The sequence below is a fragment of the Falco biarmicus genome, chromosome 10 (assembly GCF_023638135.1).
Source record: "Falco biarmicus isolate bFalBia1 chromosome 10, bFalBia1.pri, whole genome shotgun sequence".
In the NCBI taxonomy this organism is placed as follows: domain Eukaryota; kingdom Metazoa; phylum Chordata; class Aves; order Falconiformes; family Falconidae; genus Falco; species Falco biarmicus.
Genome location: NC_079297.1, coordinates 26,248,203 through 26,268,151, shown reverse-complemented (window position 1 = coordinate 26,268,151; position 19,949 = coordinate 26,248,203). Strand labels below are relative to the sequence as shown.

The following is a 19,949-nucleotide window of genomic DNA, read 5'->3' as shown; positions in this document are numbered from 1 at the left end:
ATAACTTAGGAGCCACTATTACGTGCCACGCTTCAGTCTATCACATACGCACACTGTCATCAGATAGCTTATACTGCCTAAACACTTGTCTTCAGTATGTGAAGCAAGTTATCACATGCTTTTCAACAGGACTTGCATATCCCCCAGTAATACCACGCCATTGTTGCCAGTTTCCATGCTGCTGCCGTGCCCTCAGTCCCACCAGCACACAGAAGAGCTGCTCGCCTGTGTATCGCAAGACCAATACAGGACCAGAGCATCCCACGTTATTCCTTGCATGCACCCAAAACAAATTCAGGGATAACTTCTCTGTTCACATCAGGGATCACGGGGTAAAGGAAGCTGCTTAAATGAATGTCTTAGTAGTAACAAAGTTAATGTAGAGGTGGTCTGTTATATGACACAGAAATGGATTCTGTTCTCCCCAATTACTAGGATAGAGACCTGTTCCTCTTCAGGCATGCAACATTCCTCCAAGGAGATAGCAATGGGAGTTTCAGAAGCTCTCTTTACAGCTGAAGTCCACAAAAGCATTGGCAGCAACTCTGTCAGACTGCCTTGACACAGGTCCACGGACTGAACTGGTCCTGCTCTGACCAGTGATCCTGCATAGGCTGTATTTCACTCAGAACATGAGCACACACTGCAGAAAGCACATTTCTCTGTTTACTCCACAATAGGTCCAGAGCTTTTTATATACATCCAGCTTTGTGAGAAAGTCTTGGGGTACTTTCAGCATCCAAACAATAACCCAAAGGCAAGTTTCTACCATTCTGTGGAAACAATTACTCCTAAACTGGTTCGGGACTGCTGGCAATGTCTGTGTCAGTGGTAAAGCTACAGTTGTTGCAATGGGGGCTTCGATTTACAAGGTAATTAGCATTGACAATATCCCCAAACCTACTGTCATGCCTGAGAGCATAGCATTCTCAAACTGTACTGAGATACATACATCTTTCTGTGCTCATAACTTCTAAAGAATTACAGAAATAGAAAGGAAAGCTGTGGGATTAATTCATTTTCAATCAAATTTGCATTGAAATTCTGTTGTTCATACAGCGGAATAGATGCATTACTTCTGATACACAGCAGCTCTTGTTCTGTTGTTTCAAGAACAAAACCAGGGCAAACTACCACAATAAGAGTGGCATCAGAAAGACTGAATGATGAGAAATAAAAGGCAGATCATTTCTGGTCAAGGAGCAAACAAATATTATAAAAACCCACAGTGCACTCATTTTGATGTTAAATCATTGCAGAATCATTATGTTTTGGGTAATTTTACATATACATACATATATACACAACTACAATTATAGTAATAAACAGCAGGAACTGCTTCATGCCCTGTCTGGTAGTTCACCATTGAGGGTTTTAACTGCTTTGCTGTATAGCGAGAGCAACTCATAAACAGTATGTGATAATGTGTACCATAATCACAGAGGAATTTTCCCAATATTGTCCCCAGACAGTCTTTGGAAAATTACTGCTTGGAACGAAAGCTAATATATAAGTATGAGATTTCCTGTTCTGCCTCATTGCCCTCTGTATGCTAATAAAAGAATTGAATGTTCCACAGTAAACACTCATCCATGTATTATTATTTAAAAACTGTCAAAATAGCACAAGGAAAAAACAACAAATGCATGAATGTAACATGAAATTAACTGTAATGTAAGATTTAGGTATAATCAATATGTAATTAGAGCTGCCTAGAAGAGGCAATGCTTTTCAAACCATTGACCTGAAGCATAATTTTTCTTATATTCAGGCCAAGACACTTCCTTTAACTGAGATTTCAAAGTGCAGTGTTATGCTATTTCAGAAATACCAAACAAAAGGAAATTCTACCATAGCATGTGGTGGTTGAGCTAAGAGATAATAACTGAGGTTCAAATGCAGTAACTTCACCGCTAACTACAAACTTAGCTAATAAAGAGAATGTAAAAGCACCTCCTTAGCTTTGTGCTCCTATTAGCTTACTAAAATATAGCACACACTACCACTTGGAATCACTGTTTTTACTAGAGAACACAGCTCTGTGAACATGAAGCCAAACTTCTTATGGAAAAGGACCCTGGCATAGTCAGTTAACATTAAGTATAAATCTCTGCTTGTCTTATACGGTCACCATGGTACCCAGATGCTTTATAGATAAATATGAAAGCATAACCCTTAATTCAAAAAGCACGCAATCTGCCAAGGTAAATTTACACAGAGATAAACTCAAAGGGAGCCGTTATTTCAAGTGCAATGTGCAGGCTAAAACTGGACTAGGTAACGACACTGGTACAGATTTGCACAGAGGTCAGAAACATTAGTTATTTCTTCAAAATAAATTTTGATAACCATAAACTCTGAAAATAGCTGCATTAGAGACAGCAGCATAGCTTAAGGTGGGACACAGAGGACAGTCACAATAGGTTTTGAAGGTGAACTGAGACAAGGAATGTTTTGTGGAGCAAGTTGTACACCATAATAGGGTGACTGCTATTCCAGCACCAGGAAAGTACTGGCATTTCCAAGATTTGTAAGTCAAGCTTGCCTAAAATAAGATGATTAAAACAACTCTAAACTTTAATTTCTTTCACATTGCTTCTAGGTACCTGAGAGTTTGTGGTGTACCTGGATCACATAAACAAGCTTTGTTCCTTAATAGAAGGAAACAAACTTAGAAGAAAGAAAGATTAAGTCTTATGTAAACCCTTGTTTCCTGGAGCTGAGCTTTCAAGCAAAACATCAAATACTATAGTCGCTTAGCAACCTCCCCACCTCCATTACAGGTGGACTGGTTGGCCAGTTCCACCTTTCCTGTTTCTCTAGGCTGCACAAACACAGCACTTGAATAGGTAGGATTTATGTCAACAGGGTGAACTACCCAGTCTGTGGACGATTTGTATTTAAGAAAACAAGAGTTCTACCCAAAACAGCCTGAGGTGGAAACCTGTGATGTTCTGTGTTTATGTATTCCAATGTATTATGAAAATGAATAGCATCTATATAAACTTCTACACCCTCATCTTATGATGGTTGAATTATTCAGCTAGAAGGCATCTGAATGCAAGCAACACTATGCTTAGATAATCAATTATTATTTGTGGTTAATCACTAACATTTTTGGAAGCACTCCAGTATTACAGACAATCACACTTAACACTAAATTTTGTATCACTGATTCAAAGTGAGAAATAACTGCAGTCAACACTATGTTTTTAAAAGGCTGTGTCTATGTATTTACAACCAGAGTAAGCATGCATTAGAAAGCAACTGAGGCTGAATACTAGTACGCAAGTGTGCAACACTAATTACAAAAAAGTATGTTCTGCCTCACCTCCCTTTGTTCTCCTTTTTATGTGTTGGATGATGACTGCTATGCTAAATACTGACAAGTTCCCTCTTTGATTTCCAATCATCCTTTGATGCCTCTGTTTTCCTTCCATATGCTTGTACTTTCTGCCTTATTATTACCTTTAAGCATTAATATCCTTAATACGGGCATGCACGTGACTTTTTGTAAAATAAGGTAAAGGTAGAACACTGTAGAAGTGATTCGTCATTGCATGCTGTGACTCACAGTAGGATTCATAGAAAGCCACTTCTGGTGTGAAATAGTAATGTGGCAGGAAAACGTCCTGTAATCTAGACATAAAAAGACCAGAAGTTACTACCATGCCATTTTCTCTGTTGGGCAGCTGCCAGGGACATGCTGCTTGTCCCCATGCTCCACTTCCAGCCCAGACGGAGTGGTGTTTGTCTGCCACCTCCCGGGTGAGTCACAGTGCTGGGGACACTGGGTGGTCACAAGCAAACAGCGGCAAGCTGCAAGAAGAGACCTAACCATGGCAGCGGTCATTAAACACGTTTTAACCACTTCAAAAATACTTAGGTTAAAATCAAACACTCAAAAATTTGAGAACACTGCAATTAGTGAACTGTGTTGCAGTACTTGCATACATTACTTCATCTTTATCCCTCTAGCTGCAAGCCTTCTTTTGGACTCCACTTCAATCCGGTGCAGAGACAAATAACATTACTTAGCGGGGGTTTTTTTGGTTGGTTTGGTTTCGTTTGTTTATGTGGTGGCTTTGTTTTGTGGGGTTTTTTTAAACTTTGTTCTGCAATTTGAGTTTTTCTAGATTTCTTCTATTTTTCTGCCTGGAAATTTTGTCCAGGCAGAACTGGGGGATGTTAGTCTCCCATTTTCAGAGACTTGGACACAGTTCCAGCCTGGTGGTAGGCATGCAGGAATGCCATGGAAACGGCTGCTGGGCATGCGAGACTGACGGTGCACGTACTGGAGAAGCGATCTGCACACATACTATACACCCAAAGCATTCAGGACATGTTGGACTCATGGTATGTAGACTATAAATGGTACACTCATAAATATCTGTCCACAAATCTTAAGAAAAAAACCCAATGTAACTCTGCCTCTGAGGATATCCACCTGTTGGCTTGAACAAATTTCAGCACTATTTTGACTGTTTCATGCTCATTACAGAGACAGAAATCCAGCTTCAGATTTAATTTCATTATGGTAAATTTTCCAAAGAATCCACAAGGTAACATAAATAAACATCGATGAATACTAATACTGAACAGATATACAGAAAGAGAACCACTACTTATACCGGAAGAGAAGCCTGGGGTAAAGACAGAACAAGATTTAGAAAAAGCTTGTTTGGTCTATATGTGGTTTATTTACACTTTCCTTGGGAAGTTGAAAAGCTGCTTACAAAAAATAAACAAGGCAATACTGTGTTAAGCAGCATTAAATGATAGCCAATTCAAGCCAAGGAATTGATGTTGAGGAGGCTAGAATTCAATCCATAATTTTAACGTCTTATTACACTGTCAAAATACATTACTGCAACTACGCAGTCCACTACAATTATTTTCTACTATTCATCCTAGTTAGTCAATAACCCATTCACTTTTGTTCTCTGCCTATATACTAAATGTCTGAATTAATTTCACTCCTTAAATGAACTAATTTTAAAACCTAACACATTTCCATTCTCAAAAAAAGCTCCCTTTCATTGCATTACACCCACAACATTTACCACTGCATGTCACCGATTCCCTTCTTTTCAATTTCGTAACAGACTGTTATCATAAAGCCTGATTCACTGGGTAACAGGCCACACAGAGTTTCATTCTTTGCTAATGCTGTATAACTTACATTTCTATTCCTGTAATCTAGACACCTTTCATGACACATGACCCTCTGTGTACTTTCCATATTGTAACCCTCTACTGGGACGATAACCACCAGCACCTCAGACACTGATAGCTGGAATAACGCACACACGGCATATGCCTACCAAGCCATTCTTGCACAGATTGCCTACAGTAGTCCAACGGGAAAGCTGACAAGAGAAGGCATGAATCAGAAACAAGGCAGAACTAGAGTGAAACAAGACATCTCCTCCCCAACTACTGAGGATAAACAAGACCACCACTGGATCCAGCAACACAGAAGCGCCAACAGATCCCATACCCAGGCTGCATCATTTTGACATATTAAGGTCTTCCATATTCCAGACCCCCCGGTGCATGTATCGGTCTGCGTCTCATGTAACGAGCAAGCAGCTCACTGCTCCAGTCTCCTATTGCAGGACACGTAAATCCTCTCCTTAGAGCAAAGAAAGGCTCTCTGTAAGGCTGCATGTGACATGACAGTGATGAGTGAGAGAACGCCCAGAAATAAACCTATTTCAGAGAGTTTTACTCAGCCAACAGATCTGATGCCACAGCTCCTACCAGTCACATATCCAAGCAAATAGTTTCACACACTGACATTCCTGTCAGCTGAACAGTCCTCAGAGGATACCATTTTCAGCTGACTGTCGCCTTCTCTTCCTCACCACCCACCTCCCCCCCCCCCCCCCAGCTGCTTCTTTGCTCTTCACTACTAACTGCAGCAGTACTGGTGCACAGCCCAAGAAAACAAACTCAGCAAAGCTTGTTAGCTTGGGTTTTTCTCCCTTCCTCATCTTTGCCATTGATGCAACCAATTAGTGAGGCACACCAACCTCTAAACCAGTGCATGTCAAATGGGGAGCAAAACCAGTTTGGCAGAAAGCTGAATTTCATTCTTAATTATGGCCTATGGGAATAGAAATTTAGACCACCTTCTTTCTTTTAGTTCACAGAATTCCCACAGTGTTGTCAATTTAGAAATATAAAAGGACAGATTATGGGCTCTATATTGGTACGCAGGTACTGCAGAACTCTCAACTGCTGAAGCAACAGGGCTCACCATCACCCTGGCCAAGAGCAAGACTTGTTTACAGGTAAAGTCATCACACTGCATATGCTCAAATCCATCTTAGAAGAGGGGTGACACAGCCCACAGCCTCCAATAATACCATGATGGAGTGGGAAGGATGATTCCCAGCATCCTCCGCATTCAGGTAGCTTAAGATTCAGCATTAACACATAGAAATTAATAGGGCAGCTCGGACTTGGGCTGTAAACGTTCTCTCTAGCACTGAGCAGACATATCTGTGAGTGAATCCTTTTGAAAAAAAGTTTCTGAACAATGTTTTTAGTGGTTACAGTTGCACTAAAAGGGTTGCACAAAATCTGCAATTTCATAAAAAATAATTTGCTGTGGCAGCTAAAGTCACGTGGAGGACAGGTATGCCAGCTCCGATAACTACTGCCCCAACTCTCTGAAAGCAGTTTCCTTTCAAGTTTGCTACACTTTATGCCAAGATCTTGGCCTGGCAGCCTTTAAAGTTCAACACCTACTTGTTTTAAGATCTCACTTTCTTCCAGTTGTTTTTCTCTAAGTGGCACATGATTTTTGTCTGTTTTTCCCAAGAAGAAATATTTAAGTACCACTGAACTGTAGGTATAGTAGTCTTCAACTCATGTTCAGTTTCAGATTTGTTTTCAATTTCTGCAACACTCACAAAGCAGTATAATCCACAACAGTTTACATGTTAACTCATAGCTTCCCATTAAATTTCATGTCAATTACTGAATTAAGCATGAATCACTACAGCATAATACATATTAGCAATGTCCTGTTGCTTTTATATCACAAACCATCTGAAAATTAAAGTGCAGCCTTCCCAAGCAGACAGGTCTGTAATCATGCCTTTGCTGCTCCAGTTACCTTAGGCCAGAAGCCTCGAGCTACCCCACTCAAGATGACACAGCTTCAGAAGGATGGGAAGGAACAGCCACATCCTAAAACATTTGAGCTATGCAGAAGGAATTAGAAACTAAGTGGCTGTTGTAAGCTGGACTGCTGCATCCCCATTATTTACTCCCATACCATCAAAAAGAAAGCTCCAAATCAGCCCGTCAAATGGGTCAACTAAAATAAACTTGCAACACCATTGAACTCAAGCCAGTAGACTTTTGCATGAGGCCCAAATTCAAGTCACGGCAAAGCAAAACTTAAGTTTAGCTAACACCTGTGTATCTAAACTCTAAAGACAAGGAAATATTTTCAAAGTTACTTTGAAACATAACCTATTATTTACACACAGGTTTTGTAAGTAATACTGCCCACTGTGACATTCACACCAAAACATGAACATCTTCATTATCACACAGCTGTGTAAAAGTTCACATTCAACTGCAAAACAAGGCAACCTATTAAGGCCGGAGTGGTAAGGTACAACATATCAATAAGAATTTAATATTTAATTTTCTTTCTGTACATTAGTGCTCCTTTCAATTTACTCCAACTAACACATTAGTTAAGACCATGTATTAGTTCATTCAAGCTATCACACCAACACTTGATACCAGTTTGATTTACAGCACCAGTTGTATTTACAGCAGCTGGGGTTTTGCCCAAGGTCTGTTCTATGCATGGAATTACAGAAATCAAGAATGACACCAGTTTAAGAGATAGTACGTGATTTTATTATGTGAGGTGAGGGGCTATAGGATGTAAGGAGCAAGTCTTAATGACATTACGCATGACTTATTTTGCTCTTTACTAACTAGTTCTATTTGACGAACAAGATGTCATTGTTGCTGTCATCATTCAGAAACCCCTTTATCATTTTATGAAGCTGAAGAAGACAATACCAAAAACTGAAGCAGCTAAAATTAGAACAGAAATATACTTGAACAAAAAAAACCAAGGAGCTAGAACAAAATTTCAGCCAGGCCACTAAGCTGACACTCCGCAGACTTTGAGTAACATACATATTATCTAATTAAAATGCTCACCAGCACTGTTTTAAGCTATTACTTATAAAGAATTGGTTCCTAGATGGGAAATGTACAAACATTACACTGATGAACTTACAAAATACAGGTTTTTGCAAAGACATTCTATTTATGTATCAAGTATTTTCAAAACCTACCCTGTTGTGACATGGAAGAAATAGCCCATAAGAAACAACAAATTAACCTCTTACCACAAAACCACTAGTCTCTAAGAAAGCGGAGAACAGGACAGCTTATCTATCAAGACAGACTGATAGACATGTTTGTATTTCACTTCTGAAGAATAACAATCAGAATTCTTCAATACCAAGAAAAGCGTTACTCCACAGATTGGCCAAGTAAGTGGTTACTTGCTCCCATTTTTGGGGTCAAGCTTCAGACAAAAAAGTTACATACTATGTTTTTCATATGTCCTCTTTCCACACCTTACGGTGGTTTAAGAAAGTAACTTTTGAAAGATGAAACTGAAAGGAACCCAAAGAGCTAGTACCAAGTTACTTCAGGTTTTTCTGCATAAAAATGACTGTATTATACAATTTTAAGAACACTTACACCGATGTTGTGAAGGCAGCTAAGTCAGCTTTCACCTTGGTTATGTGCCAAGCCTCCTTCAATGAATGTTTCACATAGCAGTTTCTCTGCAGTAGTTGATTCAAAGCCCTCCTCTCACAGACAGACCGATGATTACTTTGTAAATAAAGTTAAATAGCTTTAGGGGGAGCTGCCTCCTGTGTCCTTGAGGTCTTTTGAGATTATGACCTCTTGGTCTGTCCTTTGAACTTGCCTCCTTGATTAATAAGCGCTCTTGTGAGGTGGAAGGGATGGGTCTACTGCTAGCAGACATTGCTGACGCCACCTCACCAAGGGCAGAGTGCCGGCTTGCTGCAAAGAAACGACTGTTCAGGAGGCAATGCTTCGTTAACGAAATAGCCCGTGATGAGCACGCAGGGCTAGCGCTAGAAATCACCAAAACCTCCTAGTTTCTGCCCACTGTCCTTCAGAGTTTCAAGAATAAACGGCCCATCAGGAAACGGGGACCGAGCAACAGAAGAAAACGCCCACACTGCGACCCTTACGAGCGCCATGAGTATGCCTGCCGCGGCCCTCAGGACCCTACTCGGCCACCCTTCAGTGAGCGCCCCGCTCGGTTCCGAGGCGGGCCCCAGCGCTTCGTTCGCCCCGCTCCTACGCGGCGGGAGGCACGCGGGGCCAGCCTACGGGACACAAGCCCGCCCATCACACGGCTGGGGAGGAAAAAGGCCGGGCCCCGCCACGGGTGCCGGGCCGCCGCGCCCGCCGCGCCATCCGGGCCTGCCTCCGGGACGCGCTCACTGACCGCTTCCGCCCCAGGGCCGCGCGCCGCCGTGACGCGCTTCCTGCCGCCCGCCCCTTTCCCTGCGCGCCACCAGCAGCCGACCAGCGGCCGCTCGGCACCGCCCCGGCTCCTCCCAGCGTGCCCCGCGCCGCTCCGCCCCCCGCCCCCGCTGAAAGCCGGACCGGAGGCGCCGCGCCGCCATTTTGTTGCTAACGCTGCTAGAGGTTTGGGCCGCAGCGGTTGGCGCGACCGGTGGAGCCGCCCGCGGCGGCGGCAGCAGCGCCGGACGCTTTTTAAAGGGCTTTTTAATTTGTCTGGGGTCTCTGTGCCCCGGCCCTGTTTTAACACGCTATGTCTGGAGAGGGAGCCGCTGGCGACCAGGTGAGCAGGAGGAGGCAGAGGTCGTAGGCCGCTCCCTGAGGGGGGGAGTGAGGGCTAGGACCGCTGCGGTGGGGCGGGGCGCGGCCTGGGGCCGCCGGGTGGCGGCCGCGCTGTGCAGGCGTCGGCGGGGCAGAGCGTACCGCACAGCCGGTGGACCCGGCCGCCGCCCGCAGCTGCCGCTGTGCTAGCGGCCGTGCCACACCGGGGGCTTGAGGGGAGCGCAGCCCTTGCCCCTTCTCTCGGCCTTGTCGGCTTCCTCGGCGGCGCGGCCGGCGGAGGACTCCCCTCCCCCCCGCACACACCCATTTTGAGGAACTCGCGCTTATTTCGTCAGCGGGCGGCTGCGCGGGGGGGAAGGCGGGGGCGCCGCCAGCCTCCACCCGCGGTAAAACCGGTAACGCTGGGAAAACTGGGCCTCTCAACCTCCGCGAGTGTAGTAAGCAAACTTTAATTCAGGTGGAGGTGGACAATAGATGCTCCAGTGAGTTTCGCTTTCCTGATCGGTGTTCATGGTCGTTGAGTACACGCAGTCTGGAAGAAAATTGAAACCTGGATAAGCTATTTGCACTGTTCTGTAAAGTAAGCGTTTGGTGAACATGTCTGTTTAACGCGTAAGGCTGTGTGCCTCTTTAAGAATACCGTTTTTCTCTAGAATAAGTCATTATTAAAACACTTTTAAATTAGAAACAGTAAAAATACGCTTATTTAATAAAGAATCTTCTTTGTGTTACAACATTCTTGCTTTTGGAGGAGAGAAATAACTGCTGTTTCAGTTAGGCTTGTTTTTTTTAATATGCTGAATTATTTATCATAATTTCTTATTTTCTAGTCAGGTGTTGTCAGTGGCATTTGTCATCTTTTTAAATTTGGTATTACCATGAAGTATCTCCTACTTAGTGGCAGAATTTTTCTAGATAGGCCTTAACATTTAAGTCTATGTTTAAAATCAGTATTAATTGGAGGGGTGGGGATGAAAGTTCCTGACAGAGGGAGGGGTGGTCAATAGCACTGTGGTATGCCTTAGTGGCCAGTGTAGCCTATAAAAGTACTTAAAATAAAGCTGATTCTTTAGTGCTCCCTTAAGAAGTTTTTCTTTATAGAATGCCCATCTCTTTACAAAACAGGTTATGTTTCTGTGTCTGGGCCTGTACTCTGAAACAGTGGCCTGTAAACTCTCTTTGCAGGATCACCAGTTCGGGGGGGGGGGTGTAGGAAGGACAAGTGCTCAGAATATAAACTACCACATTTCTGTCCGATTAGGAAAATACCCTATGAATTACTTCCCTATATGCTCAAAGCTGGTCAGGTTAAGCATGAGATTCTTAAGAAAGGGTTATTGCACTGCAGGGTAGATGGCTACAAAGAAGTAAGAATATTACAATAAAATTTTAATAATCCTGGTGTACAATATGTTTCACATTTAAGCTAGCCACTCCAGTGTTTTTTTTTTAAATTACATTGATGTTTAATTGCATAATTAAACTGTTGGTTCAAGTAGTGTGTGTGTTTCTGTAGCTTGTAATACATTAGTCTTTTAAAAAGAAAAACAATACTTAAGATTTTATTTTATTTTGCAAGGGAGAATTTAATATGCAGAAGGTTGAATTACTGTCTGTATACTGAAGTAGAAGCTATTCTAGGAAGTAACAGCTTTAATTACTGCAATGATTATCACAGGATTTTAGCATTCAAAAAACTGAAAATAGTTTTTTGCATCCTGTGTAAAGTATGTAGCATAACATCTGGCTTGGATTTTGGGGTTTTGATCCATGTTAATGTTCATCCTTTTTGCCCATTTTGATTACTGTTTTCACATTGGATGCACTTTAAATAAAAAGAAATAACTCACATATAGGTTGGGTTAAATTATTTTGTTTTACTACTCCGTCCTCTTTATGAAGGCCTCTGGATTTTGGTTTCCTCTAAGTCCCTAATTTTGTTATGGTCAGTTAACTTCCTTCCATCAATTCTACTCAGTTTCAGTAACTTGTCCTCTAGAAATCTTTTTCTTACCCTGGCAGACTTCAGTTTCTTACTCCTAATGCTAAGATAGGCCATAATTTGATATCAGTGTCTTTGGCAATAATGTCATGAAGTTTTTAGCACCATGGGCTACGACTTACCCAGTTGAATAGTGAGGTAGGTGTACCTTAAGTAAGTGTTGATGCCACTCTGGCTGTGGTCTTAAAGAGCATGATGAACCTTTAAATTCCCTGTGTCTCTGTAGAAGAAGGAACAACAGAGCGTTGTGATTGGGGCAGTTGTGCCTTGCTCCCTTCCCCACACTGCAGCTGCTATATGATCTAGTGCTATCTGAAGGGCTCTCACTTTGTGTGCACAATATCCTTATGGCTATAAATGGTGCTTTCTGTAGGAAGCTGAAGTTAGGCAGAGGTTGGATGGCATCTGGCTTTCCTATTTCAGGTTTCATCTGTTTCCATGACCAGCTTCTTGAGTTTTTGGGTGACATTTTCATTGGCAGTCACACAGATAAGTATAAAGGGGTACTGTGCAATTAATTTACATCTATGGTGTGCATAAGATGTATATGATAGTGTATGATGTAGATGTTAAAGATCTTGGGCAAGTCAGAGTTGTTACCTCTGACATACAGGGGCATCTGCATCTTGCTTCCCAGATCTTAGGTTTTGTAGGGGAGTTGCAAAAGCAGCCAGGTGAGTAACAAATGGCCATGCTGTCTTCAGCAAGTAATAGGGTGGGAAGGAAGAACGGGATGGAATGTTTGGTGTAGGGAGTGTGGGAGAGTAAAGGTAAGGTTAAAGACCCAGCTGGGGTTCAGGAGGCTTTATTGTACCAGGTGCAGCGCAATTGGAATGTGGCTTTACAGCCTGTAGACTGAGCTTAGCTCCAGGCATTGTTAGGCTACTTTACTGTGTAGATCAGGAGCCTAAGTTACATTATGTAGGTTGTCTCCTCCTCATGTTGTTATTGTGAAACAGACTGGGGCAGGAGGGCAAAGAAACGTCCTGTAGCCACTGCTGTTGCAGTGTATTTTAAATTCTTGCACTGTGTTAACTATGCTGGACCCAAATTACTTTCTGCAGAACCAGTTGAATGCTGTCAGGACTTAAAATCTGTTAAGTCCCTGCCAGACTCCTGGCCAGGTCTACATGACGTTTTAACAAACTATAATTTCAAAGGTAGTTTTTTGGAATACCAGGCACTTAGCCCTGTCTATATCATAGAAATCCACGTTTGTAGACTGAAAGGCTGCATCTGCTCCTGTTTCCCAGAAAGTCCCCTGACAAGCTCTTCCCAGTCTTCGTGTGTGAAGGCTACAGAGCGTACATGGCTGTACCTATGTATGTCTACATTTTTCTAGACCTTAATGTAGACATCTTGTTTCATTTCAATCGTGTGGTGGTTTCATGAACTCTCTAACAAGACCTAAATTTTTAGTGGTGTTGGCCTCTTTCTAACATAGGAGGGCCACTGTTCTTTTCTATTTAATAAATATATATTTGCCAGGCATCAATTTCAGCTGAAGACTCAATGCAGTGTTTAGTTTACCCCTGCATTTGTTGCTTTGTAACCTATTAAGGCTACAACATGCATTTCACGCTTCCTGTAACTGTCTCTAAGATATGTACACCAACCAGTCTGTGATGCATGTTACTTTACATGAATATGAATCTGGTCCAAAACTGAGCTGTGGAAAAAAAGATGTCTGTATTGTCTCTGTGACTATAGAAAAGACATCTAAAGCATTCTGTTCTGACTCCTTACTAGTACTTTTGTTCCTTCGTACTCCTTCCTCTCGTTCATGCCTTGTCTAATACAGTACATCATGGAAGTTTCTGAATTCTAAATGCAATAGTAAATGTTACTGTAGTTACCTTTAGCTTAATGTTTTAAAAATAGATGTCATTGAACACAATACTGAAAGCAGAGGTTTATTCTTGCAGGATTGTGTGGGTTTAACATTTCAGGAGGAGTCATTTGCAAGAACTCTAAGAGCATATTGTTTTATATGATATATGGGTTTACTGTCACTGTTTACTGTAAGAACAGGTTGTGAACACAAGGACTGGTAAAGACTTGAGTTTGTAATGTGGTTGGTTTTTCAAATTCTTATGCAATTGTAAATAATGTCTATTTTAGCTGCATTTCCAGGGTCAGTAAGTTCCAGGTATACCAAGAAGTTAAAGCGGAAAATGTCTGATCGCTAACTTTGGAAAATAGTCTCATGAGAAAAGGATGGTAATTGTTACTAATATAAAACTCTTGATTTGTTCAGAGATAAAACAGCCCAGATTGGGGGCGGGGGAGTACTTAAAAAAGTATCCTTTCTTAATTATTTAAGCTGAATATGCTGGGTTGTGCCTATTAATAGCGACCCAGTCTGCCTGGTAGAATAGAGGCAGGCAAGGCATTACAAACAGATTTAAGAAAGGGCAAAGACTGGTAAGTTGTGACTACTGTAGTGAAGGGATGTATTACTGAAGAAAGGATTTTAAAACTTGTTCTGTGCACATACAGCTGTAACTAAACTTGAAGAAAAAAAGCATAGGCAAGATAAACCTGTAAATTAACTGAACTGGACAACTAGTAATGCTTCTTAAATTGCATGTTAATATATTTGAAGTTAATGTTTATTAGATCTGTTACAGTCCAGGCTATACTAAACTGTGCAACAGCTAGCCAAAACCTCCAAACAGTAGCTTTTATCTTCATGGATGTAAACCTCCTTTTGGATGTTCAATCAATTTGACTGAACTAGCTGCTAAAATTTCAGCCCATGTACAACAGCCTCTACATCTTATTTGTAGAATAATTTCATAATTAGTGGTAGTTTTTAAAGCATCTTAAATTGGCCACTTCACAGGTAGAACAGCTGTTTAAATATTTCGTTTTCACTGCAGAAGATCTTTTTGTGGAAACAGGTGGATGCTTTAAGCAGTTGGATTCATTAGGTGGTGCACAGTTGAAGTGTTAGGTTAGGTATTTTCTGATGCTCTTCGGAGTCATGAGGATTCATTCTCAGAGGCCTGAGGAAATTGTTAACTGTTGCTTTCAACAGTAGGGTATAAACCAAGAATTTTTCTTTGCAAGTTATTGATAGATAACTTTTAGTGAATATTAAAAGTCAGTTTTGTTTCTTCTGATCTTGTTCCCTCAGACATCCTTTATGAATTCAAATTTGGATTTTGTACAGTTTATGTATTTTGCAGGAAGGAACTCCAAGACTTCTTGTCAGATAATTTGGTTCTGGGTCTTTTCAAATTTTGTAAACTGTGGTCATAAAGATCATTTTACAATTTTAGTATGTGAAACTGAAAAATCCCTGGCTGTTTATCTGTATAAATAATAAAAGGGAAGCTGTGAATCAGACTAAGTGGTAGTAATAGATACTTGTGGACATGGAAACTTAAGTGCTAAAATAATTCTATGACTTTCAGAAGGTTGTTTGTGCAGGTAGGAGCCTGATTATGTGGGAGGTATACTGAACACAGTTATCAAAAGCAGAGGAACAAAGTGTTTTCCAGTTTGTATACAATTCTTTACAGCGTTTTTTCTTTCAGGCAGTCAAGTAAAGTTAAAAGCCAGTATCTGACTAGATGCAACTAGCTGATCTAAGCAGGACTGCTGAAGTCCTGTACAGTTTTACTTCCTTTATTTTGCATTGCATCTGGTCCTGAAATCAAGGAGTTAAACCATTAGAAAGTTGATCACTTTTCTAATAGGATTATTTTTCTGCTGATTTAACCCCCTGAACTGGGTTTTTACAGGATGAGATTAATTCAAGTGCCTCTGTTAAACAGGGAGAGACTGAAAATGCTTATCTAGGGGTAGGATCATAGCAGTGAACAAACACGCAAAAATTAAGTATTCACAGTCTTGGATGTTGGCTGTTGTGCAAGCAGTACAATGAAAAATAGATAATCAAAAGCTGTATACCCTTGAACTGTGATAACAGCAGATCTAAGCACAGAGTGCAGTTAACATGCAGTTTTTAAAACTGGAGTCAAATGTCTTTGGTCATTGTTGAACTAGGTTGTAAGTCATGTTCCTTGTTGCCTTTCACTGTATGCTTGCAGTAGATGTTAGTCCCCACAGGTTTGATCTTTGTTCACATGCCTAGTTCTATCAAAACCATCCAGACTGGAGATCTTAAGTGTTGATTTCCCCAATATATTAGGAGTGATTATTTGTGTAGGTGCAAGGTCATGAGGCCTTATTTTCACTCGGATAGAGCCAGGACACTCGTTTGCCTGCAGTGCAGTGTACCTCTGAAATGTGGGATGGCCTTTATCCATCCTGGGGATGGATAGGGCCGGGAGAGGGAGTGCTCACTGGCCTGAAGTTGACTTTCCTTACATATGGCATAAGGTACAAGCAATTTCAAGCAGTCCAGTTTAAACCCCTAATCATATAGTTATTTTCAATACTGTAGAGCTCCTTTTTTTTTTTTCTTATATCGCTGCATGGAGAACTTTTATCTGCTGCTGCTAAGTGAATATTTGCTGACTTAGGAATTTTTTTCCCAATAAAAGAATGAACATTATATTACACTTCTTACACAGATTAGGAGTCCTGTATCAAGCATAAGATACATAATCATAGCAATCCTACAGTAATTATGTTATCAGCATCTGTGTTTTTCACCAGCTTAATTTATTTCAACCTTTCTGAGTTTATTGCCCTGTATCTGCATAGATGATAATCTGGTTCCTGGAAGCCTTAACTGTTTCACTGCAGTGTCAGCTGAGTTTTGTATGTCACATGGGAAGGTTTGAGATAATACAACTGAGCTGTGGTTCAGTGGCCCACTTTTTCCTGTTTGAAAGTTGCTATGGACAGAGCAGGACCCTGTGCTTTAACAAATGCTTCAGTAGTTTTTGTGGACTGGGTTGTTTTTTTTATTGTAGCTGACATTAATAGTACTCCTGATAGGCATTTCTATCAAATACACAATAATACATGCTTGATTATTTGAGACAAGTAGATTTTGCTGAGAAGGAATATAATGAGAAGCAATGCTAATTTTATAATAAACTAAATTTTTAGTTTTATTTTTTAATCAAATTATTTTTTTAATTTAGTTTGTTGTGGGACTTGATACTTGTCTTCCAAGCTACATTGCTTTGCACTGAGCAATTAATGTTAAGAATGACTTGAAAACTGAATTGAAAAGAATAATGGTCTTTAAACTCATATAAAGCCCCTTCTACTGATTTTTTTTTTTTTCCTTACGCGCATGGCTGCTGAAGTCTTCTAAGGGATATGCCTTGAATTACGTCCTGCTAGTAGGACAGATGCAAGAACGGGAAGCACTGAAAAATAGTCAAAAGTATGGCAGGTTTTCAATTATAGAGTTGAATTGCAATGTATAACATAAGCAACTGTTGTATAGTAGTGCATTTGCAGAGGCTGACAAAAGCAAAGGGGTAGGGCACTCCTTACAATAAAGCTAATGTTCCTAAGTAACTTAGGCTTACTGCATTTGCTAGCCCCAGCTTTTTCTTTTCTTTAAGTCACTGTTTTGCACAGTACTGGCTTCTTAGCTTTGTATATGTCACTGTAAAATGGTCTGCTGGTAAAATCCATTAGTAATACCTTGGATCTGTATTCTTGGAATGTTTGCTTTCCTTCAGGAGTGATGTGCACTAGTGATGCTTACTAACTTTACTAGAAGTCCATTCTAATTACCTTCTGTTTCCCTTTTTAAGTGTGTGACAGCACCTTTGATAGAGAGGAGTATCAGTTCTTCTGTCCTGGTTGCTGTCTTTTTTGTCTTCAGAGCTATGTATTGACCTAGATCTAATATTAAGAATTAAAATAATCTTTTAGTAATTAACAGGGTTTTTTTAGAATTTCCTGTACAGTAAATCAGGCACACTCACTACACAATACAGGAAGTGTGTATTCTAACAGTAATTATGTAGTTAACTTGTAAATTTCACAAGAAAGGTCTTGTAGTAATAACTTACAGGTTATTATTCTTATATCTCAGGAAGGCAAGACGATTTGAGCTAACAGCTGCCTGAAAAATGAGTCAAGTTGGCAAGTTAGTAAATAAGCTGGTTGGAGTGCAGGTCAGAAAAATATTTAATCCTTAATAAAAAACTTCATATCATTTAGGGTTGTAACAAGCATGTATTTTAAGGCTTGTTTGTATGTGTTCATCAGACTGTAATAAAAATAAAATACTGTTTGGTCAAGGTCTATAATAGAAAAATAGGTCTGAATTTACTTTTTCCATCTTGAAAGTTTCAGTTTGGTAAAACTGTTCAAAATTCATAATGCAATAAATTTTCTGGCAAACTCAAATTTGTTCTAGTGTTTTAGAAACATTTAGTCAGTTTAGTCTAGCTGGATCACCAAATAGGTAGAGCTTGCCCCAGTAAGATAATGCACTCTTACCGCAACAACTTGTTTTCCAGATAAAGTTACAATTTATTAATTCAGGCATGAAAAATGAGATCTGTAATGTTAAGTTGTCAGAATGTTGTTTGCTTGTCTCTGTAGCTGGGACAGAAGTTCTCAAACTCTACTTGTGATCTCTTATGTTTTCTTTTTAATTTTTCTAGGCTGCCGAGTATGTCCCAGAAAAAGTGAAGAAAGCTGAAAAGAAACTAGAAGAAAATCCATATGACCTTGACGCTTGGAGCATTCTCATTCGAGAGGCACAGGTTTAGTGACATAGGATTACGTTTCCTTATCTATGGTCCACTCGCACTATTTGGTTCTGGAGTAAAATCAGCATATTCATTTACATAAATCATAATATTGTAAATGCTGTTTTGATTTTCAATTTTTAGAATCAACCTATAGACAAAGCACGGAAGACCTATGAACGCCTTGTTGCCCAGTTCCCCAGTTCTGGCAGATTCTGGAAACTGTACATTGAAGCAGAGGTTAATATTTTTACATTTTTTCTTATATAAGTTTTAATAGGAGTTTAAGTTTAGACTTTCATAAGCATAAATAAGATAGGCACATAATATCTAGGGAAAAGGGGATTTTAAATATGCCTTGCCTTTATTTTGTAAAATAGGTGCAAAGGAGTGATTAAAATGAATTCTAAAGTACTGGGTCTTTTATGAGTTGATGATTGTTGCATTATGGAATTGCAACAACATTAAAACCGTTTCAATGGTATTGGAGTGCTTTAGCCTTTTATTTACTTGTCGTGTCAATTTATTGCCTCCCGTGTCATTTATTTAGAGGACTTTTTTTATTATTATTTATACATACAAACTTACTTGAATGACTTCCTGTGAATGTTTGGATCTATTTTTTTTTTTTGCTTTCTTAGGGAATTGTTTCTGTGAACAGTGTTTTCAGGGAGGGTGTGGGATGGAAGCTGATTTCTGGAATGAAAATGCTGGGAAAATCCATTAGCACAACTCATTAGCTTGTAAAAATCCCAAGAAAATTGTGTTTGTTTACATAACTATAAAACTTCCTACTAAGTGCATTGATCATTTAACAGTCTTTAATGACGTGTCATGAAATGCACTGTATAATCTGAGGGGTTTTGTTTTCTTTTTATTTTCTGTAGCTGCTAATACTAATACACATGCTTTTTGTGGGCATCTTTTAGCTGCACATTTTTCTTGAGAGGCAGATCTACATGCTGAACTACAGGGGTGGGGACCTGTATTCTGTAGGTGATAAATGACATATCTGATTTTTTTTCCTTTTATATGAAAACTGCTAAGCAGTAATCTGAGTGGCAAAACTGCATTGTATAGTTACCATGGCTTATTGTACATTAAATTATATACCCAAATGTGTTTTGGCAGTAAATTTTGAAGATAATTAAATAAAATCAGGATCACAGGAATCTAACAGAATTTTTTAAATTGAAGTTTATTGTAAGATGTTATAGTTCAAAATAGTGTAAACTAAATTTAATATTATATAACTAAATCATAGAATTTTCACTATTTTGTTTCCAGTAGTTTGTAGTAATAGTTAGAATGTCAGTTACTGGACATGGGAGATTGTGAATGCACCAACACGTATAGATGTGTATTTTTCCTTTTGGGACGCTACAGCCAAATCCATTAGCCTCTTGCACCCTGCA

At 40.1% G+C, this 19,949-nt stretch overlaps 2 protein-coding genes across 4 annotated transcripts in view; one reads left to right on the top strand and one right to left on the bottom strand.

Annotated features, from left to right (window-relative positions):
* HIPK3 (homeodomain interacting protein kinase 3) overlaps positions 1 to 9,522 on the bottom strand; it is a 113,677-nt gene extending 104,155 nt beyond the window's left edge. Inside the window, exon 1 of the mRNA XM_056353327.1 lies at positions 8,752 to 9,522. The gene's annotated coding sequence lies outside the window, so the exon portion shown is untranslated. The remainder of the gene's footprint in view (positions 1 to 8,751) is intronic.
* A 141-nt stretch (positions 9,523 to 9,663) lies between these two features.
* The window catches only part of CSTF3 (cleavage stimulation factor subunit 3), a 50,853-nt gene continuing 40,567 nt past the window's right edge, over positions 9,664 to 19,949 (top strand). The window contains exons 1-4 of one of the 3 annotated variants that reach the window (XM_056354814.1): positions 9,665 to 9,895; positions 17,871 to 17,952; positions 18,448 to 18,549; positions 18,679 to 18,774. In XM_056354814.1, the coding sequence (XP_056210789.1) occupies positions 17,908 to 17,952; positions 18,448 to 18,549; positions 18,679 to 18,774 (243 nt within the window). In that variant the 5' untranslated portion in view covers positions 9,665 to 9,895; positions 17,871 to 17,907. Of the gene's footprint in view, positions 9,896 to 10,351; positions 10,475 to 17,870; positions 17,953 to 18,447; positions 18,775 to 19,949 lie in introns of all 3 variants that reach the window. The other 2 variants (XM_056354816.1, XM_056354815.1) reach the window with 2 other exon arrangements.